At 41.2% G+C, this 23429-nt stretch overlaps 1 protein-coding gene across 12 annotated transcripts in view; it reads left to right on the top strand.

Moving 5' to 3' along the window:
- The window catches only part of RHOBTB1 (Rho related BTB domain containing 1), a 124300-nt gene that overhangs the window by 67613 nt on the left and 33258 nt on the right, over positions 1-23429 (top strand). For 11 of the 12 annotated variants that reach the window (XM_086679795.1, XM_086679787.1, XM_086679792.1 and 8 more), the window contains 2 exons: positions 17650-17851; positions 18232-18335. In XM_086679795.1, the coding sequence (XP_086535921.1) occupies positions 17660-17851; positions 18232-18335 (296 nt within the window). In that variant the 5' untranslated portion in view covers positions 17650-17659. Of the gene's footprint in view, positions 1-17649; positions 17852-18231; positions 18336-23429 lie in introns of those variants that run through there. The other variant, XM_086679796.1, reaches the window with a different exon arrangement.

The following is a 23429-nucleotide window of genomic DNA, read 5'->3' as shown; positions in this document are numbered from 1 at the left end:
AAAATACGTAAATCATAAGTATATAATTTAAAGGATTTTTCACAAACTGAACACACCCACATAACCAGCACCTACGTATAGAAACAGAAAGTCACCAACGCCCAGAAGCTCTTTTTAAATCCCTACCCAGTCACTTCCCAAACAAGGAAACCGCTATCTTCACTTGTAACCATAGACTCATTTTCCTGCTTTTGAGCGTTTACATAAACAAAATCTCTTTAGTGTCTGGCTTCATCCCCTCAATATTGTGTTTGTGAGATTTATTCCTAATGTATGTAGCAAGAGTTCATCCATTGTGTAGTATCCCAGTATATGACTAGAGTTCAATTTCTTCTTTATTCTTCTTTATTCTACTGCTGGTGGATTGTTTCCACCTGTTGGCTATTATGAATAGTGCTGTCAAGAATAATCATGAGGCGCCTGGCGTGAAGAGCGTGTGACTCTTGATGTTGAGGTTGTGGGTTCGAGCCTCATGTTGGGTGTAGAGATTGCTATAAATAAATAAATAAATAAATAAATAACTTACTTTAAAAAATAATATTATCATACAGGCAGAAGTACTTAAAACAAAACTAAATAAATTACCTGGAATAATTCTAATCAGCTGATATCTTGACTGCCTTCTCTACAACTCCCCCTCCTTTCTTATTTCTCATATAATATGATCAAGGCTATTGATTCTTTTGTGTGAATGTAATTTTAGTACCATAAACCATGAAGCTGTATGTTTCCATTCATTACAGTATGTTCTCCCGGCTCTTTTCAATTTACGTTCACCAACCTCCCCTTTCATCAAGACGCTGGCTCTTGTGCACTCTAAATAGGGATGAGATTGAGCCTCACATCAATAGCATGGAGGAATAATAGATACAGTGGAGATGCAGCCAAGGCTAAATTTGGCCGCTGATCATTAGGGATCCTAGAAAGAGGCTTCAAAGAAGGGGAATTGTTTCCCTTTGTGTTTATCAACAAAAATCAACAATGAACCCTTAGAATATTTCAGATTCTAATATTTTTAAAAATCCACTTATGTGAAGTAGACCAAGGACTCTTCTGAAAGAGAACTGAAATCTCTCAAAGTCTGATGACTTGATCTGGAAAGATTAGAGAAGGAGGTTTTCCCTGGTGTTCAGCAGGTGTATCCTTTGCCGCATTGTTCTAGGCTGAGTGGCTGTGTGGTTTTGTGTGTGTTTGGGCCGACTGAGATGTTAGTTCCTTTGATTTAAGTCAAGGGAGCTGAATGACCAGGAGCTCCAGGATAACACTGGTGATGTGGGATGGCTGCTCAGAATTTAAAGAAAGGTTTCTGGGGCAGCAGGCACTGAAAGGCACTTCACGTAAAGCTTTCAAGGTATGCAGAGCAAAGGTAGAGAGTAGACATTAGTTCCACCTAATGAAGGAAGAATGCATTCTCACATGCATAAATATTCTAGTCCCTGGTTTTCCTACTTCCCCATCTCACTTTTCTATAAAATTTCTTTGTTATAAAATAACACACGTTTATTCTAGAAAAGATGGAATATATAGATAAGAAAAATGTTTAAATCAATTATAATCCTAGTTGGCATTAATATTTTAATGTTTCTTGATGCCAAATGTTGCTGTATATATTTAGGTACTTAATTTTTAAGGAATGGTGTTATCCTGTACATTTTTTTGCAATCTTCTTTTCATTTAAATATGTTTATCATAAACATAAATATCAATGTACTCCTATAACACATTTTTGATGGCTATATACTCTCCTACTATGTGGACATTTATTTATGTGGGTTTCTTTGTTTTTAATCAACCCCCTGTCGTTGGATTTCCAAAATTGTTTCCAATATTTTGTTAACACAAATAATGATATGTAACATTCCTTTAATGGAATATTTTTGTATACCCTAATTATTTATCCAGGAATAAAGGCTTATAATTTGATGAAAAGTATGGACATTTTAAAGTCTTCTGAGTACCAGTTGCACTCCAAAATAATGGTATTATTTTCCACTCCCACAAACAGTGCCTCATCCCGCTTTCAAAAAACGTACAATATTCTATGTGATAAGTCGTAGCTAGAGTTGGAGGGTATAGAGACGTGTCCTGAAATTATTAGCTGGAATCTGTGCATTGATGTTAGCCAAAAACCTCTAATAAAATAGGAGATTTTAAGGAGTCTGCTTTTTGTCCACAACACTTTTGTATTTATGGTCTAATTTGCTAAAAAAAATCCTGGGGGAGAAAAACAAAACAGTTTTCTTCATTTGTCTGAATCAGAGCGTAACCTAATCCTAACTGGCATATTATAGTCTCCTAAATGATTAAATGCAGTTGCTTTACTGTCATCGTATCTGAACGTTTCACAGCAAGTGGTCTCTCTGGTCCTGCAGAAGCTGACCCAGTGACATCTTCAGAGGATGCTTTCAGTGAACAGAGACTTTCTTCATTAGGTTGGACTTTTAAGCATATCTGGTCTACAGACTTGATATTAGCTTTCTCAAATGAGCACTTACAACTTTGACATCTCTCTGTAGACTAAACCAATGTGTTAATTATTAATTCTTGACATATCTTCCTGATGCAGCCCTTAGCTAAGGTTCATACACAGGCCCTCCACAATCAATGTGTAGTGTCTTTTGTTGCTTTAATTTTTTTAACTTAAAAAAAATATTTAAGGATAATGTCTATAGAGAAATGTGTTTAGATCACAAGTATACAGTTTGATGAATTTTTGAAAACCGAACATATGTAATGAGCACCTAGATCAAGAACTCGATATCACCAGCACCCCACTTTTGGACATCACCCCAGTGCACCCTCTGTGTGTTTGAAATGCTCCAGATTTTATGTCCTGGGTAAGTCATTCATTTATAGAATTTGATTTTTCACTGAATCCTCACTTTAATGTGAGCTAGCTGCAGTCAGCTTTGATCGAGCTATCTCCCTTGTAACTGAAAACACGTACAATCTGCCTTCCCAAGTAAAGATTATAACATTAAATTTGTACACTGAGTGTACATCAGTATTTATATGTTTGTGATTTGCAGGTACACAAATACATACACAGCGTGCATACAAACAGATTTGGAATTTCTTTCTTCTTAATGAATGTAAGGCTGAATTATACTATATTGATCCAAGCTTCAAATATCTTAACTACAATTGATTATCACAGAATATTTCATGTGATATGTTTCTAAACAATTTTTTTTAATTTCTCATTTCAGTTACTCTAAGTATTCCCTCTGAACACTCAAAATTTAAAGGCCAAGAATTTTTCATCTTGTGCTTGAAATATATGTGTCCTGGGTGTCCACAGCTGTCTCTCTCTGTGGTTCAATTTCTTTGTCTGGTATTCAGCTAGATTATCATTTAGATTCCCATGGGGGTTTTTTAGTTGAAAGCCTGAGTGAGAAAAAAAAAAAAGTTTAACAGTCTCATGAAGCTTTATAAATACATGATTTTGAAAAATAATTTATACATCATCAAAAATCATTTATTATTATTGAACTGTATATATATATATATATATATATATATATATGTACTCTTATTAGAATTAACAAAGGTTAGACTTATGTACCCATTAGCTTTTTAAAAAACTAAGATATTTCTCCCATTGTAGAATACATTTAAGAATATTATTCATCCATAAAAAGTAATGAAGCATGAATATATGATACAACATGGATGAACTTGAAAGCATTTTGTTCAGTAGAAGCAGACAGACACAAAAGGCTGCTTATTGTATGATTTCATTTATAAGAAATATACAGAACAGGCAAATTCATAGAGACAGGAAGTAAATTAATGGTTTCCAGAGTTGGGGGGCAGTGGAGAACAGAATGACTGCTAATGGGCACAATGTTTCTTTTTGGGATGATGAAAATGTTCCAGAATTAGATAGTGGGCATGGTTGTAGGGCTTTGTGAATGTAATAAAAAACCTCAAACTGTATGCTTTAAAAGGATGAGTTTTATAACATGTGACCTTTATCCCAATTTTGTTAAAAAGGTAATATATTTTTGTCATAGAAAATTTGTAAAGTAAAGGAAAGTAGGAGAATGGCAACAAGTTTTAGCCCCGTTATCCAACAGCAATCCCTGTTATCTGTTCAGTGCACTTCCTTCGAATTTTCCTTCTGTATATTGCTCTTGCAAGAGGAACAGCTTCCCTTTCAATGATGGAGACACAATTATTAAATTTTAAGTATTCACATATTAATACACACCTATTCCTCCCCTACCCCTGGGGGGCAGGAGGGTGGGAACGATAGATCCAAGGAAGATCCATTTAGATGGTGGAGGGGAATAATGATGGAGATATAAGTAAAATAAGAAGATAGCCATGGCTATCATGGAGAGGTAATAGAGAAGCATCTCAGGAGAAAATATCTGCGGTCCCAAGAGGCAGAAAGACAGACAGACCTGAGCGGTTACCACAAGGGGTGGAACTCTTCAGGGACACATACCAAAGAAACTTTTTAGGAGTTTAGCTGCAAGATGCCCAATATATATCATGTCAACCACTCCCCTCAATCCTTAAATACCCATGTTGTTTCCCAGCTTTCTAAAAGTCACATTTGCGTTTCTTTTAGATGTGTCACCGTGCTAAGATGGTATTTAAAATGAAAGAACAAGGAGGCCCAAATTTATTTGAGTTACACGTATTTGTTTATTTTATCTGGTTTTCATCAACTATTTTTTAGATTGCTCTCCTGGTCTTGCCCGTAGATAGGGTAACATAAGCATTTTTCTATATTTCTATATTAATGCAAACTCAACATAAGGGATTGTAAATAATGACAGTCTTAATAGAAAAGACTTCTTGGGTATTTTCTTGATGGCAGGTATAGTGATTAAAATATTTTACAAGCATTATCTAATTTAATCTTTACAACAACCCATCAGGGGAGGCAACTGTCCCCAGTTTACAGATAAGGATACAGAAGTTTAGAGAGATTAAGTAATTGGCCCAAGATCAGATAAGCCAGTGCCTTAATTATTCCCTCCCTTGTCATAGATTTGGGTGGTTTTCCTTTTTTTTCGTATTCTTGATAAAGATGTGGTAAATATATTTGCTTTTAAAACATTTTCTTTTTACAAAGTCATTTCCTTAGATGGATATACCAGAACATATTTTTTTTTTAATTTCCAAATGGCTGAGCTTTTTGTTGTTGTTGCTGTCAATAAAACCATTCCTTTTAACTTTTTCATTTATTTATTTATTTGTGTGTGTGGCTAGGGAATTTGATTGGTACAACTTATGCTTTGGGAGGGGGATTTTCTCCTTCTGGTGGGTTAGTCAACTTCTGTAAATGTGCCAAGAACACCTGAAAAGACAGTGCACTCTCTTATCATGGAGTTTATTGAATATGAGATATCTATTCATTTATCACTTTTTTAAATGTTTATTTATTTTTGAGAGAGAGAAAGAGCATGCACACGAGCAGGGGAGGGACAGAGAGAGAGAGGAAGACAGAGGATCAGAAGCAGGCTCCATGCTAACAGCAAACAGCCTGATGTGGGGTTCAAACTCACCAACTGTGAAATCCTGACCTGAGCCAAAGTTGGAAGTTTAACGTACTGAGCCATCCAGGCACCCCCATTTATCACTACTTTTTATGCTATTCAAGCCCTCCCTGTGTTGTTTTTCAGTTTTGCTTTCTTAATCTGATGTTGATTCTGATTCTTCATCTCCTACATGTAGATAATTTTCATTGATTTCTCCTTACAGAATTTGTCTTCATTTTTAGTGTATGCTTTTTGGTCTGTGAAGGTTCATTATTACTGTTATGCTCTTACCACAAATTGCCTTTTTTTTTTACCTCCTAAATTATCTTTTACAGATACTTTTTCTATCTAATTTTGAAATCACAATCAAAATAACTATGCAGGTTAGTTTTATATTTTCAGTTGGTTTTGGTTTCCACAGTCCTTTTACACAGAAATAGACATTTTTTGGTTTGTTTGTTTGTTTTAGTTTTTAATCTTGAATTATCTCTGAGTGTTTTGTCAAGTATCCTTGAGCAGTTTAATTCAAAGAAATCTGAGTTTTTGCTCCCTGAGTCTTTTATACCTAAAAATAGTCTTATGGTTCCCTTTACATAAATAACAATTTGACCAGATTCAGAAACTTGTTATTATGTCCTTTTTCTTTCAAGGCTCTATGTTTTTCTACTGTCTTAAAATAGTGTATTGGTGAAGTGTGTGGTCGTCCATATTATTATTTCCTTCTAGAAAGAAATGCCTTTGGCTGTTAATTTTAGAAGATGTTTTGCTAAAATATTTGTAAGGTTATTATACAGTTTTTTCTGCCACTGGTATTTAAACCTTTTACTGAAAATAGATCTAGAGTCTTTTTTTTTTCCTTCTTCTCCTTTTTGTATTGGGAAAATTTTGTTTTATTAAATCAAGGTTTGCTCCTTTAGTTCCTCAAGAAGCCATACTATCTGGGGATTGCCTATCAATGGTCAGCCTCTTTATTATCTTCGGTTACATCATTTGCAGGTGGCCTTCCTTCTATACATAGTTTCTCATGTCTGGTCTGTACCTCATGAATCCATTTTACTACATTTTCAAAGCCCTTTACTGTTGCCATTATGCTTTTTAATTTGGCTCTCTTATATTTCACTTATCCATGGTCTTTACTTGTCTTTTGCCTCTTTATAGCCTCATGTGCTATTAGTTTGTATACCTGCATTAATCTTCTTTTGTGTGATCAATTACATGGTTCAGATATTTTTAAAGAAATATTTTCTTCTGCTCTTTCTTTTTTTTTAAGTTTATTTATTTATTTTGAGAGAGAGAGAGAAAAAACGAGTGGGAAGAAGGGCAAGGAGAGAGAATCCCAAGCAGGCTCCCCACTATCAGCACAGAGCCTAATGCAGGGCTCAATCTCACAAACTGTGGGATCATGATCTGAGCCAAAATCAAAAGCTAGACACTAACTGTCTGAGCTACCCAGGCACCCCTTGTTTTGCTGTTTCTTACAGTATATCTACTTCAGTAGAAGACCTTTCCTTCATGTCAGGGTTTTTAATAGACCATATGTTAGCTGGTCTCTGTTTACTCCATCCACATAGAAAAGGATTCCTCTGGCCAAGGATTAAAGTATATTCCAAATGCTTAGATAACCTAGGCTGTGTTGGAGAGCAAAGTAGGGCTCTACAGTGACTCAGGAGCCCACTCAGTTCCAGAGTGGACAAGCAAAGCTATTCAGTCTTGTGCATGTAGAGACATCTGTGGAGGGTAAGATAAGATCACTAATGAGGGGGCGCCTGGGTGGCTCAGTCAGCTGGGCATCTGACTTCAGCTCAGGTCATAATCTTGTGGTTCGTGAGTTCGGGCCCCACACCAGGCTCTGTGCTGACAGCTCAGAGCCTGGAGCCTGCCTCAGATTCTGTGTCTCCCTCTCACTCTGCCCCTCCCCCACTTGTACTCTGTCTCCCTCTGTCTCAAAAATAAGTAAACGTTAAAAAAAAAAAAAGTTTTCAATAAAAAAATTTTTAAAAAGACCACTAGCGAGGAGTGTCACCACTGAAGATATACCAATGGTCAGCCTTAGAGGTTGCACCTCTCCCCCTACCCCTGTCACATTAACAAGATCAGTCACTTCTGTGGCAGTATCAAAACTGAAACAGCTTGGCTAAGCAGGCTGGGGGAGGAAAAACAAAAATGAGTCTTTTCCATGCTCAGTGCTGTCTACCTGGTACACCCTCAGCAAGGGGTGCTTACTGGAACTAATCCTCCCCTAGGACAGCATACCAGGTTCCTCATGACTTTCCAGTGGCTCCACAGCTGATTTCTTCCACCTCGGTCCCATGTCAGGCCAGCTCTCATTACTCCAGACTATGAGCATCTGTGCCCAAGAGCATCCTACTTACCTCCCAGCCCAGCTCTTTTCCCTGTGGAAATGCGCAGTCTGCTTGGTCTTCAGTGATGTTCTCACTTGGCTCCATGGAAGTGAATTTGGCAGAAATCCTTCCAATTTCTGGTATATGGTTACTCCTTAGCTTTATTCTGATACTGTTGTGGAGTCTGCTCTTTGTGCAGAATAAGGTTAATTTCAGTGAGACTGTGTAGCAGGAGATCCAAGGCATGTATTCCAATGCTGTCTTGCCTTCAGGTCCAACCTATTGCCTCTTGTGATGTCTTTTAGGCATAGATTGAATTTCCTCATTCAAGATTCATTTATAAATCACTCTCCATAGGTAGTGGGTGCATGTACCTCCATTTTCCACTTCTTTCCCAGCCAATTAGTGACTCGCCAAAAAGGTTAGAAATCCCTTGAATGGGGATGTTGAAGTCCACAAGTTGATGGGAGTTTTATGAGACACTTACATGTGAATATTATTGAGATTCATAAATTGGCTCTCCCCACTAGAGCATGACAAATGATGACATTACTTTTTTTTTCCCCAATCAAATTCAGCCCTAAGCTCCACTGTGCCTATATATGGGCTCCCTCCTGCCCCCTGCCTTATCATTTGGTGAAGGCGCCTGGTTCTTGGTCCCTGGTGGTTCCCATGGTTACTGATGCTCTTCCTGATGGGGAGCCACGGCTGGTGTGATGCCATCTGTTAAATACCGCTCTCATGATGGGCCACACAGATGTCTCTCAAGGTGTTCCTCTCACTGACTGTGGGCTTAGCCACATGCTGCTGCTCTCGAGGCCACGGGCTTAGTGATCAGTCACCAGAGATAGCCGAGTGCAAGTCTGCAAGCGGATCCAGGTGGAGGGTTTCCTGAGGAAGGTGGAATCGCTGTACTTTGTTTTTTTTTTTTTTTTTTTTTTTAATTTTTTTTTTCAACGTTTTTATTTATTTATGGGACAGACAGAGACAGAGCATGAACGGGGGAGGGGCAGAGAGAGAGGGAGACACAGAATCGGAAACAGGCTCCAGGCTCCGAGCCATCAGCCCAGAGCCTGACGCGGGGCTCGAACTCACGGACCATGAGATCGTGACCTGGCTGAAGTCGGACGCTTAACCGACTACGCCACCCAGGCGCCCCGGAATCGCTGTACTTTGATATCCCACTGAACAAATATTTATTGAAAGCCACAAATGGCCAAGGCATTGAAAAGACTTGAGGATTTAAAGGTGAATAACAGTCTCTGCTGTCAAAAATGTATAATCTTGGTGAGGTGAAAGCAACCACATACACCTATAAGCATAACTGCCAATATGACAAATTGGAACTTGTTGAATACCCTAGGAATTCCTGGTATAAAGGAAGAATGTTTTCAGTGCACCTTCTTCTAAAGTGTAACTTACATCTATCTACTTTGCTCCATCTTGACCAGTTCCTGGTCCAAGCCCCCATCCTTCTCCCCGGAGAACCTGGGGGCATCCTAACCAGTCCTTCCACTCCCCACGCTATGTTCTCCACACAGCAGTCTCAGTGTTTGCTTTAAAAAAAAAAAAACATTTTTTAAATGTTTATTTTTTGAGAGAGAGAGAGCACACATGTGCACAAGTGGGAGAGCGGCAAAAAGAGAGGGAGGGAATCCCAAGCAGGCTCTGCACTATCAGCATGGAGCCCGAAGAGGGGCTTGAACTCACAAACGATGAGATCATGGCCTGGACTGTTAACTGACTGAGCCACCCAGGTGCCCCATCGGTGATGCTTTTAAAAAGCAAATCAGAACCTGTTATTCTTCTGCCTACAACATTTCAGTGTCTTCTCACTGTACTTACAACAAAATTCAGGTTCCCCTTTGTAGCCTAAAAGGCTGTGTGTAATGTAACACCTGCCTCCTGTCCGACCTTCCTCTCTCCTGTTCCCCTGCCCCCAGCTCCAGTGGGCCTGCTTCCTTTCCCTCCTCATGCCTGGGCCCTGCTCATTCTTCAAGTAGCCAGAAAATGGGCCCTCTTCACAGAGGCCTCCCTCGTCTTTCCTGCAGGCCTCCCACCCATTATTTTCTCATAACACCCTTTCGTTCTTCAAGGAACTGAAATCAAGTCTATGATTACAACTACCTGTTCCTCCCTGCCTGATTACGAAGTCCATGAGAGCAAGAATAGCGCCTGGCCTGTTTACCACTGCATACCTAATACTGTAGGCCTGCCACTCATGAAGCACTCAGCCTATTATTTCTTTAATTACGACTGCCAGAGTCCTAAAGGTGCAGAACAATTTCAGTGGTGGGTCAGGGGCATGAGAAAAAAGTCACCAAAGGAGAGGTTACCTGGCATATTTGTAGACAAAATCAACCAGAATGTCTAGAACGTAGCATACAGTTTACTTATGGTGGTTCTGAAAACTAGCCTGGATTTTTTATGTGTGCATCTTTTAAGCTAAGTTTTTTATTCCTTATTTTTCAACTGGGACAGCATTTACTAGGGGCAGTGGATAGATAGCAACTTTATTTCCAATCCTGGCTCACCTTCCCCACTGACAAGTTTTAAAAAAATGGGGAGCATGATCTTGTGGACATCTCCATTTTCACAGGGGTCTCGTGAGGATAATGAGTGGATGTTTTAAAAGGTGTCTCTGTATTATCTGTATTCCTGAACTTATATGCACTGTCCTTTCTGTTACTTAAACTCTTTTCCTTTCTGTTTTAATCAAAACTTTGAGTTGAAAAAAATATTGTTGATTTGAAAGGCGATTTTATGCTAGAGATATATTTCTTTAAACTTTTGATTTAGGGAAGCGCAGCCCAGCCCTGACTGCCTCTTTCCCAGATCTGAACCCATTCTCCATTCCAGCTGAGATGTTTATATTATGCACAGAGCAGCTCCTGCCTGCCTAGGACTGGTGATTAAGAGCTCAGGATAATGAAATCTGCACAGTTGAAACTTGGCTGTTGGCTACAGTTATTACGCAACTCTTAACATTTCTCTTTTGTTTCTGTCAATAATATACAATTCCCAGTTTTTCTTTCTGAGCTAACTCTTCCAACACACAAAAATTTGTTCCACTAGTATTTTTTTTAATGACCAAGTTAAATTATTTCTCAAAGTTCAGACTATATGCTTTTCTAAAGGACAAGAAAATTTAGTGGTTGTGCAATAGCATTGTTCAAACTGTCTATGAACAACTGAATGGAACTGGAAGTACAGAGGCCTTCTCTGGCCTTAGAGTTGTGTCTTTGAGTGGACTGCTCACCACACTTTGATTCAAAGAGCAGGCAGAACAAGAAACACAACACAGGTCATGGGAAGAGGTGGCATATTCCGATGGTGGGTGATTTGGAGCAATTAGACAATGCTTTAGTAAGATATCATAGACAAATGATAAACTTTCCCTGCCCACCCTCCCTAATATCTGAATTTCTCATGGTAGAAGAGACTCACACATTCACCTGGACGTAAAGAGTGGCTCTGTACTGGGCCGTCTGGGTGGCTCAGTCGGTTAAGCATCCAATTTCAGCTCAGGTCATGATCTCACGGTTCATGGGTTTGAGCCCCATGTCGGGCTCTGTGCTGACAGCCCAGAGCCTGAAGCCTGCTTCAGATTCTTTGTTTCCCTCTCTCTCTGCCCCTCCCCCATTTGTGCTCTGTCTCTCTCTGTCTCTCTTTGTCTCTCTCTCTCTCTTTCTCAAAAATAAGTAAACGTTAAAAAAAAAGAGTGGCTCTGTACTAAAATGCACCTATCCAAAGCAAGCAAGAATATCTTGAGTTTCATCACCCACAGTGCCTTTGAATTATTGAATTACGGAGACAGGACTCTGATGGTCATTGAGCCATAGTGAATGTGTCTGGCACTTCCTAAGAGCCTGTGTCTTAAGAGAGGAACAGGACACCAGGAAGGCCATCATCTCAAGGACTGAAAGTAGGAAAAAGTACCACCATTGGGAAGAGAAATGATTTATAAAGGAGATGAGATCAGCTAAGTTCAGATTTGGCTATGTCACTATTCGGGTCATGGTTGTTCCTAAAAGAGGGTCACAAATAATGGGGGACCTATGGACCAGAATGAATAGTCAAAGAAAGCTTTACTAAAGTGGGGCATGGTATAGTCTTATATTCCAAGCCCTTTGGCATACCGTAGTACCCCAGAAACACTTGATGATTCATTAAGGGCATTAGATGTGCACTTTGAAGGTATAGCCACAGGAAAAATAAAAAGTTCACAAACGACCATTCTATGGTTTGCTAATATAGGAAAAATGGGGGTATATGTGTATTTGTGCTTGTGATTCATTCTCCCAGAACCATTTATGATACAGAGGAGAAAGTAAATCAGTCTGTGTGGAGGCAGGACAATTAAGAAAGCTTTTTAGAGGAGGTAATATCTGAATAAGGTTTTAAGGAACGAATGAAGTTTTCCAGGCAGACAAGGAGTGGTAGAGGGTTGGCTGCAGGAATGGCATTTGTTAAAGGGACTGAAGCAGCCAACGACATTTAGAGCCATCACTGCCGTAAAAAGTTACCAAAAATGTCATGGCTTAAAACAAAACAAATGTATTATCTTATAGTTCTGGAGGTTAAAAATCTGAAATGGGTTTCATTGGGCTAAAATTAAGATGTTGGTAGGCTGTGTTCCTTCTGGAGCTCTAGGAGAAAAATCTGTCTCCTTCCTTTTTCAGCTTCTAGAGGTCACGTGCACTCCTTGTTTATGGCCCTTGGCTCCATCTTCAAAGCCAGCAATGTAACATCTTCACATATCTCTCTGACTCTGATCTCCTACCTCCTTTTTCTATATGAAAGAACCTGAGAGACTACATTGGGCCTTCCCAGACAATCCGGAATGAGCTCCTTAGAGTAAAGTCAGCCGATTAGCAACCTTAATTTCATCTGCTACCCTATTTGCCCCATGCCATTCACAGATCCCAGAGATTAGGACATTAACATCCTTGAGGGACCATTATTCTGCCTCCCACACATGCAATACAAGATGCTGAGGATGATGGTGAAGAGAAAGTTGGCATGATCCATCAACCCTAGGTAGAAAAGATCATCCAGGGGCACCCGGGTGTCTCAGTCAGTTAAGCATCCAACTTCGGCTCAGGTCATGATCTCATGGTTCATGGGTTCGAGCCCTGCATCGGGCTCTGTGCTGACAGCTCAGTCTGGAGCCTGCTTCGGATTCTGTGTGCATCTCTCTCTGCCCCTCCCCTGCTCGTGATAACAAATCACCCCAAAACGTGGTGGTTTAAAACAATAATCTGTACTTTCTCCTGATTCTGTAGGTTGGCTAGGTGATTCCTTAGCTGGGCTCACTCATAAAGCTTCATTCAGCTGGACAGTTGGCCGGGCTAGAGGATTCAGGTAGCCTCACACTATATGGCATCTGGTGAAGCCATCTGCAGGGCTGCTTCGGTTATTCTCACTGGGAATTCTCATCCTCTGTGGGGCTAGGCCAGCTTCCTCAGAGGACAGCCTCAAGACAGCATTCCAACAGCGTGAGGGTGGAGCTGCAGGCCTTCTGGAGACCCTGGCTCTGGAACTCACAGAGCATCACCACCACATTCTTTTGGAATGGGCCACGCAGTCACAAGGCTAGCTCAGATTCTAGAGGAAGGGAAACAGATTCTGTCTCCTGATGGGAGTTGCTGCCGCGCCCACGTTTCACCAGGCAGAGGCTGTAAAGATAGGAGTTTTACTTTGAGAGTAGGATTTTGAAACTCGACATTTCAGGGGTAAAATGTTTCTGGATGACAACAATATCCAGCACGTGGCCAAGAGCATGAATGGCCCAAGTAGAGTGTGGGGAAGGTTAGGTGGAGCAGCCGAGAGGCTAGATGTAGGATGTGTTGCCCTGTGGATGTGACAAGAAGGCTGAGCTGGTGGTGAATGTGGACCTTCAGGAGAGACCTGAAGTCCAGAAGGTGACATTAATCACGGTGTGAGCACATGGGGCCATCGTGACCACAGTCTCTAAGTTGATGGTGGGCACCAACACCCAGGGGGCAGCCACCCTGGGCCACCTCACCAAGTCCTCACTCCCCACCCACCACGTTGTCCTGTTCACTGGTCAGTTCTAAATAAACTTAACTGCTTCTGACATCCACAGTGTGCAGGTATGTCCTTCAACACTTAATGGTCAGCATCCATGTCCTGAGGATTCAGAAAAAGTATGAAATGAAGGTCAGGTCAGTTTTGAGTAAGATTACAAAGCTGCCGTGGTAATAGGTCCAGTGTCAGTCCTTTCTAGCTCTTTCTTTTATACTTTCTTTGTTTCCTCAGATTCGTATCTAAAGGCAAAAGAGTATCTGCACTGATCGGCAGGGTTCATGGTGGTGAAATTTATTAACAGTGTTAAAGGAATAATATTTATTGCTCTCATTCTAGGTAAATGAAAGTCAGAAACCAGATAGTCATTAACCAGATGGTCCTAAGAGCTCATTCAACTGTAAGAGTGCTAAATATGAATAAATTAGAGCCCATAACAAGTAAAGAAGGATAATATTGCATATTTTTATAATTATCATAACTTTATAAACGATGAACAATCAGTTTACAATACATGTGTAGCATGGCTTTGCATGCTTGGCTGTGACTTCTTACACTTAAAATAATTTTTAGATTACCACAAAATCAAGTTTATACCCCAAAGAAAAGATTTTCAGTATTTGGAATCCAGAAAACCCTTCCTGGAAATTCCACGTCTGCAGTGAGTGAGCTGGGCTACGAGTGTTTAATTCTGCCCTGCCTTTCACTTCCCTTCCATGTTGTCCCCTTTGTACAGAGTTTAGCACCTTTGGCAGTCACTTGGGTTTTGAGCAGATTGCTAGAGATTAGAGGATCCATGGATGTTATTCTCACCCTTGACACAGAAATTCTTTTCAGAACTGTGCATGAGGTGTGTCTATAAATAAGTAACGATAGTTTTGTAATCATAGCCTTAATATAAAAGCAGGAGAGCTTTCATCCCCTTCAAAGTAGTCTTGTGTAAAAGCTACACAGCTCTTCCACCAATGCTGTCATGATTCAAATTATTTGGGGGGTTCCTTTCAGGGGCTGCTCTCAAAGCTAGTTTGCAATCTGACAAGAAAACCAACTGTGTGTTTTGTGTGTGTCTATTTCAGTTTTGACTAAATCCAAACGTTCCCCCGAATTTTAAGGATTGGCTCTCCATGGCTTTTATCCATCTAAAAAAATAAAATTCACTTTCAAAAGAGTAAGATTTTCCACCACTTAGGATGATCAAAATAATGTACCTTAGTTTCCAGAGTTGTGAAGCTCCAAACAGATCCTGTTTTCTGACACAGGGTATATACCCTACAGTAATATCACCAGAAACATATCAAATTTCTTATCCACAACAAGTGTTACCATTTTTTATCCTAGAAGCTAGAAATGCCCCAGGAAAATATTTCTAACCTACCTTTCCAATTCTATTATCGCTTAGCTAACTGTGTCCAACTCCCACCCAGAAGTTTCCCTGCCTTCTTGACGTAAAGTCAGCTCTGCTCCATCTTGCATTTATGCTTGTTTTTCACTGAATTACTCTGTGCTTGCTCTACTGAAATTCGTCCTTCGTATAGATCTTCGTGGTTATTAAGTTTATGATTTCACGGCTAATCCTGGGCTTCCCCTGACTGTTTTGTTGTCCCCTCAAGGCACTCAACTCACCTTCAGCACCACGATTAGAATCCTGGGAGTCATGGGTGTGTCAGGTACATCAGTCAGTCCACCAAATCCTCACTACTTTAGGAGCCTGGTACTATAGTTCCCACTTAACAGATGCGGAAGCTATGGCTGAAAGCGCAAATGTCTTGTCCAGTGACAAAATGGCTGGAAAATGGGGAGAGTAGGATTCAAAGTCACATCTCCTCTAAGGCTGAGATTTCTCAACCTCAGCACTGTGACCGTTGGGCCCCAATTACTCCGTGTCGTGGGACCTGTACCTTGTATTATAGTATGTTTCGAAACATCTCTGGCCTCTCCCCCAACCCCATGTGACAACCAAAGATGTCTGCAGACTTTGCTAAATGTTCTCTGGCAGGTATTGCAGGACCACTGATCTGATGCCAAAGTCAGGCTTTTGCCACGTTAGACTATGAAATAGGGAACTAATAAAACCATAGACTAGAAATTAGAAGAGATCAATTTGAGGAGTCACCACCTGTGGGTGATCATCAGAATTGGAGTTTTTCTTAAGCCTCTCTTTCTCCACCCAAGACCTTCAGAATCTACATTTGCTGGTGGGCACAGATATCTATTTTAAGCCTCTCTATGGTGTGTAAACCACAGACAGGATCCTGAGACCAGATCCTGACCTCACCACACATCTGTTGTTTGAATCACTCCACTCAAGTCTTGCCAAATAGTCTGTAGTCTCGGGTTCAACACCTCCTGTGATGGTGTTACAGGAGACAGTCTCATGTTCAGATGGTCCTAACTGGGAAAAAGTATTCATTCTATTTCATATTCTTTCTTCTGTCTCTCCTTCTGTACTCTTAATCTCATATTATCCAAATTATCATTTTTCTCAAATCAGTTGAATTAAACAAACACTTACCGAGCCCCAGTTATGTATCAGGCCCTACTCTGAGCAGTTTCTTTACCAATATGACCACTAAAACCATTATTGGCTCATTAAAAGTGACCATCTAAGCAGTTTTCTCCTTTTAACAGTTACTTCCTCAGAGTGCCTGGGTGGCTCGGTTGCTTAAGCATGCTACCTGTAGATCTCAGCTCAGGTCTTGATCTCAGGGTCTTGAGTTCAAGCCCTGTGTTGGGCTCTGCACTGGGTGTGAAGCCTACTTTAAAAACAAAATTAAAAAACAGTAGACTTCTTCAAAAGGGCAATTATAATTCATTAAAACCTTAGAATCTTCCATGGTTGGCCAGCCATCCAGCTGCTGCCAAGAAGCAGTCTGCTCTGCGTTTTATGGAGGTTCCTGACCCCCCCGGGGAAGCAGAGCTCATGACAGCTTTTTCTCTTCCTCTTGACCCCTCACTCAGCAACTCTCTTAAACCTTTCTTGATGCTTTCAGGGAGATTCCAAACTAGCTCCTCATCCTGGTAAAATCATTCTTCACCATATGCTCCAGATTTCTTAATGAAAACACAGAGAGAAAGAGAATTAAAAAAAAAAAATACATTGCTTTATGGTGCCCCTTTTAAGAATATCGTTTTTATGAATTTGATTCATAAAATTCAAATTCATAAAATTTATGAATTTGATTCATAAAATTCAAAATTCAAAAAATAAAAATTCAGTTGGACTGTTGACTCATCTTTAAAGCAGGCTAATCCTCTTTGCTTGCACTTTTGAGCCTCCCCTAAGTCACCATGGTGGTGTAGAGCCTGCAGGAAACTGCTTTTCGGATAGAGAGATTGGCTCGTTGGGAGATTGAGATGGCATGGTCACTAATATTGCCAAGGTGGCTCGTGCCCCAGTGTCTAAGGTTAAACCTGCAGGTGACCAGTGTCTTTAGTGGATCAACATGAGTAGCTAGTGAGCTATAAATGTGTGCCAGCACTCTCATTTGCCTGGATGGATTTTCAGTAGGCAGGTTGTGTTTAGAGAAAACCAAGGAGAAAATAACATGTTAACCGGCATAAACCGTTTGGGGTCAAAATAACAAGCCGGCGGTGTTTTTGCACTTGTGTGAGACATAAATAGAAAACTTGAGTTTCACTTAGGCTTAGTATGGAGTTCCAAACCTCTCGCTTATGCCTGGGCACTTCCGAAGAAGAGCCCAGACAAAGGGGAAACGGCCTGAACCCCTCTCCCCTGTGATTGCTCTGTAACTCTCTTCTTCCAGAGTTTTATAAATGGATACTGACATGGACTACGAAAGACCCAACGTTGAAACCATCAAGTGTGTGGTCGTGGGAGACAACGCCGTGGGGAAGACGCGCTTGATCTGTGCCAGAGCGTGTAACACAACGCTAACGCAGTATCAGCTGCTGGCCACCCACGTGCCTACCGTGTGGGCGATCGACCAGTACCGAGTGTGCCAGGAGGTAAGACGTACAGAGTTTCTTTAGACTCCTAAGGGCACATCACTGCTATTGCCAGTCCGGATTTGATGGCACATCCCCTGCTATTGCCAGGGAGTACGGGTAACTTGTGCATGCGAAAGAAAGCTTATGTGTTTAGTGCCACAAGAGAAAACAAAAGTAAAACGCAAACTCGGGCGTATGGCTGTGGTTTCTTGAATGAGGAGGGTTTGGGTCACGTGATTCCAGAAAGAGAATTAGGACTTAGCTCAAGTCCTGTTAGATGCAGTGACAAAACTAAAGGCAGGTGGGTCAAGTGAGCCTTGAGGTGTGCTGACCTAGACATCCTTCTCCTGAGGAGCCTCTGAGTGACACTGAGCAGGACTGCACTCTCTCTCCTGCAGGTCCTGGAGCGTTCCCGGGATGTTGTTGATGAAGTGAGCGTTTCTCTCAGGCTTTGGGATACTTTTGGCGATCATCACAAAGACAGGCGTTTTGCATATGGCAGGTAAACCAAGACCAGTGTAGTGTGTTTGAACCTGAATACAATTTCCTTTTCCAAACCTGCAGCTGCTTCATAAAGCAACAAAAGCCGCGTCACATGGCCTTGAAATGTGTTGGATTCTGCGCTGTGTTTAAGAAAAAAGAAAAAAAAAATGTGGAATTGTTTTCTGATGTCAAGAAAAGCAGTCTGCCTTGACGCTAGGTCCCTCCCAGGAAGTCCCTCATTTGAAACAACCAGTGTTAGTCAAACTGGGACGTTAGCTAGAGGTTTCTGGTGTGCCCTCCGGCCCTGGCTGCTTTGATGGCAGGTTTCCTGAATGGTACTTTATTTACCTTTTGCTAAAATGTTTTAAGTTATTTCAGCACTCGGCCACCCCACTTCAGAAGGTCTCTTTGGTCTTTTCCTGACCACATTAGCAGAGTCTGATGTTTTTCACTTTGGGCTTTGTTATCTGAAAGTCTATTATTTTTATTTGAAGGTTGTTTTTGAAAAGAAAGAAAAATATCTCTGAAATCCTTCACAAGGCACGTTTCCAAAATGAACTGAAGCACTAATGTGTATTTTACATTAAAAATCAAGCAAAATTCCAGAAGAAGGAAAAATCAAGTGAAATCCCTGTAGTAAATCTAGAAGGACATTAATAAGACTAGGAACATGGTCAAATTGCCTTAGAATATTCAGCAACTTCTTCTTGCCACCATAACTTAAGGTCTTTCTCTCGATGAATGTGTTATAAGCTATCAAAACCCAGATAAAGAGATTTTCTTACCTCTTAATTGTAAATTAACACATTTTATCGTAAATTTAGAATTTAGGTGTCATGAATCAGTTGTCCCTCGTTAACCTCAAATGTCCTGTTACCTCGCAGGATTGGATTAGGCAGATACTCCAACCACATGAGTTACTCCTTGGCGTTGAGATAATCATTTCTGAAAGCACCTCTAGTCCTTTTTTTTTTTTTTTTTTTAATGTTTATTCAGTTTTGAGAGACGGAGCACAAGCAGGGGTGGGCAGAGAGAGAGAGAGACAGAGACAGCATCCAAAGCAGGCTTCAGGCTCCAAGCTATCAGCACAGAGCCTGATGTGGGGCTCGAACCCACGAACCGTGAGATCATGACCTGAGCCGAAGTCAGACACCCAACGTACTCAGCCACCTGGGAGCCCCGCACATTTCTCCAAGCCGGTGGCTCTCTAAGGCTCTGAGCAGACTTTTATTGGCATTTATCCAAGTGGTCTGAGCTACTCAATAAACTGCTGAAAGGGTTTGCCCTATTCCTAAGAAGTTGTTCACACCCTGAGAGAATCTGCCACTTAGACCAGGATGTTCGTGGGGACTCAGAAAAGGGCATCTGGGAAGTAAAACATCGATGTTAATGTCCCCTTGGTAATGAGGACTTTTGAGGTTAATTTCCAGAGTTGTAGATACTTTTCCTCTCCTTGAAAATCCTGTTTTATCATTTCTTTTCTTTCCATGGTGTTCTTGATTATTATATTAGTTGCCACTTTGTGGTTTTTCTTTTGTCCAGTTATTCCACACATACAAACAATAATAGTAAAGTGCCATTTAAGGACCATGCAGTCGGATTTGTAATATCTAAAGCATCATAAAATGATGACTTTAAGCAAAGTAAGGATGGATGTGATAGATTTCTGTGGACATTTTGCACCCTCACTTCCAAACAGCTGTCCGAAGATGATGGGCCTATTGATGAGCTTACCGAAGGTTTTGGGTTTAGCTGCTCTGGACCGTTTCATGTTGCCACTGGAATGTTACACAGCTGAAAAGAACGAGTTTTAACTTGGCCCCGAGTTTTACTTGGTTTAATGTAACGCTTATCTTTGGGTAATACAAGGGCTGCTTCACTGTCATGTGAGATTCCTGCTTAGGATTGATTTAATGGCATGATGGCCTTCATAGATCTCACACTGACAGGCATCCACACTGGGCCTTGTCCAGCTCCTGATGTATCTGGAGTCACTTCACCACGTGTCATGCCTGTGTTTGTTTATGCCCAACAAAAATAGGCTGCTCTTTCATGTGACTGCATCAGTTCAGACTGCATTGTTCTGCTCCCTTGTCTGTAAAGCTCGGTTCTATCAGCTGTAACCTGTTCCTCCTTTGATGGAAACAGGATGTGTTTTCCAAGCCAAGTTTGATTCTCCGAATGACACAGAAGGGCTTCAGGAAACACTCCCATGTTTCTGACCCAGCTGTCCGTGGGCCTCACTTTATATGCATGTTTGTACCTTGCATTTCCTCTGTCCTCTCCAGTTCTCCACAGCCTCACAGGTGTCCTGCCACGGACCGCACTACTGGTAAAGAACAAAAAGCAGAGCTGTTCTGCCTCAGCCTCCAGCATCTTTCTGTAAATGCTAAATATTATGCAATTCCACATTGATGTAACACCAAAAAATTGCATTTTGTGGAAAAGTCTGATGGTAATAGGAGTGCCTTTTACTTGTATAGGGTTCTGGCCACTGTATTTCATTGCTTTGCAAGAGCTGATCAATTTCTTGATGACTTCCATTTTTAGCTTTGTGTCATTCGTGAAGGAAAATAATCCTAATTACAATTTCTGACAATGCATTTGGTTTGCAAACCTGCTTTTTGACAGATGTTTTTTACTGTACTTGGTGTGAATGACAAATCAGTGGGATGTGATATATTCTTTATACCTGGATGTATTTGGAACCTTTTTAAAATAATTCCTGTGATTCTTTTGGTGACAGTGAGAGAAACCAGAGCCCTACCAAGATGCCTTAGGCCTTGTCTTTGGTGTCTGCTGCCCCTAAGGACCACAGTGGTTAATAAGTTGTCCCCTCAAACATCGTCTGGTGTGGACAGGCTCCACTTGCAGTGTGGATCCTGTGGGCCACGGTGGTGTCGGTCTGCCTACTGGAATTTGTATAACTATAAGCAGAAGGGCGTTAATCTTTCACCCCATTTTTCAACCAACTGGAATAATAGCTCCAATTTATCAAAGGCTTATATGTGCCAGTCAAAATATTAGGTGCCTTGCCAACATTATTTCAGTTAATCCTTTCAGGAACCCTAGAAGGCAGAGATTATCTCCATGCTACAAGGGAGGACAGAGCTGAGTTCTTTTACTCCCGTAACTTGCCCAAGAGTGAGTTTCAGAGGCAGATTCCAACCCACCTTTGCCTGAATCCCAGCCCCCACCCTTTCTTCTGTACCAAGCTACCTCAGCCTCATTTTAAACAGATGCGGCTGCAACCCACCCCCACATTGACGAGCTGGGTGTCTCTTTGCTCTTCTGTATTTGTGCGAAGGCTTAGAACTGGAAGAGGCCTCACAAGGTCATCTAGGTGACCCCTTTTCTTCAGGAAGGGAAATCATCCATCCAAGAAAAAATGTTGAGTACGGGAGTCCTTCTGTGGATGGAGAAGGAAGGTGGCACAGCAGCCTCAGCACCACTTAACACATTTAGAATCCGTCAAACCCTGTCTTGTCTGGAGTGAATGACTCCCAACTCTCGCAGCCTTTCTTCCCACCACCTACTTTCTATCCACTTTGGATGAACTTTTTCTGGCTCTTTTAAAATATCAAGAACAAAACTATACCTAGTAACCAGGACTGTGATCAGCTGCCCTTTTTTGGCAAGAAAACAGCCTCTTTTTAAAGTGGGCAGCGGGGGGGGGGGGGGGGTGCGCGGGGTTGGGGCTGGGTGGCTCAGTTTGTTGAGCATCTGAGTCTTGACTTTGGCTCAGGTCATGATCCCAGGGTCATGGGATTGAGCCCCACTTCAGGCTGGGTGCTGAGCCTAGAGTCTGCTTAAGATTATCCCTCTCTCTCCCTCTCCCCTCCTCACACACACACTCTCTCTCTCCCTCTCTAAAATAATAAAGGGGTATCACTCTCGGTTTTTCTTTCAAACTATTATAAGAATGAAATGTTCACAATTAGGCACTAAAAAGGGAGACAAGGAGGGTGGGCTCTGCCTTTCAACAGGATATCTGGGCCCCTGTCCCTCTCGTATAGTCACCCCACACGTAAATAATTACAAATTTTATGTTTCCTTTCCTTGAAAACCTCCAGCATTGATCTGTCTCAGGATTGGATAACCTTCAAACACATCATAAAGCTTGTGACACTGAAGGTGGTGATAACAACAGCTACAATTTAATCAAGGCCGGGCCTGTGCCTGATGGCCACCACTTCATTCTTGTGGTGACCCTGCAAAGTAGGCTCATTTCACAGTTGAGCAAACAGGCACAGAAAGGGGCCAAGGTCAGTCAGCTAGGAAAGAGTAGAACTGAACTTTTCCTGCTAGTTCTGTCGGACTCCAGAACCCATACCTTCCCTTTCCACCGTGCTGTCATGGCTGGTGATGATGGCTGATGACAAGCTTACCTTAAATTTATCCCTAGTCCAGTCTAATTTGTATGCTGTTCTATGTGGACACTGAAGACCAGTATTCTCCATCTGTCACCAGCTCTAGTTATGCCATTGTGCCTCGTAAATTCTTTAATACATAACAAATAGCTTAATTCTTTGTATAGCTAAACATGAGTGCTTTCATTTTCGTTAAAAATAATACATCCAAGTGAACTTTCTGAGAGTGAGTAGGAGCCTTGGGTCCTTTATATGGCATGCTTTCCCCTAAAAAAGTGAACTTAAACATGCAGAACCTTGCCCTTACACCCCACAGTTTCTGGGCATATTTTCTGTTCGGTTGGAACTCATTTATTAATACAGATTATTTTCACACGCGGATTTTTCTCAAATGTTAGCTCCTATGAGAAGTGCAGTATGTGTTTTAAATGATAATATTAATCAGAGCCATGGTTTCTGTGTGTCTATTTAGATAGGTCTAGTTTCATGCTGAAGGCAGTAATCAGATACACCATGAATACATCCCATTTTGAATGCTTGGTTGAGGCTCTTTTAAAAATTCAGGACTATGGGTGACCAGTGTTTATGTGTTTATCTGGGATTGGCTGTACTTGTGGTTAATGGCAAGGGGAAAAGTAGGAAATGTCTAATGTGTCCAGATAGGGTGCTTTGAATGAGCTCTTCCTGTCCCTGGCGCATTATAAATGCTGGGCCAGAAGTAACATTCTAATGACAATTTCAGG

Source organism: Puma concolor, chromosome D2 (genome assembly GCF_028749965.1).
Source record: "Puma concolor isolate L17-30 chromosome D2, mPumCon1.1.hap2, whole genome shotgun sequence".
In the NCBI taxonomy this organism is placed as follows: domain Eukaryota; kingdom Metazoa; phylum Chordata; class Mammalia; order Carnivora; family Felidae; genus Puma; species Puma concolor.
Note: the sequence above shows the minus strand (reverse complement) of the source record. Positions and strands in the feature narration are given on the sequence as shown.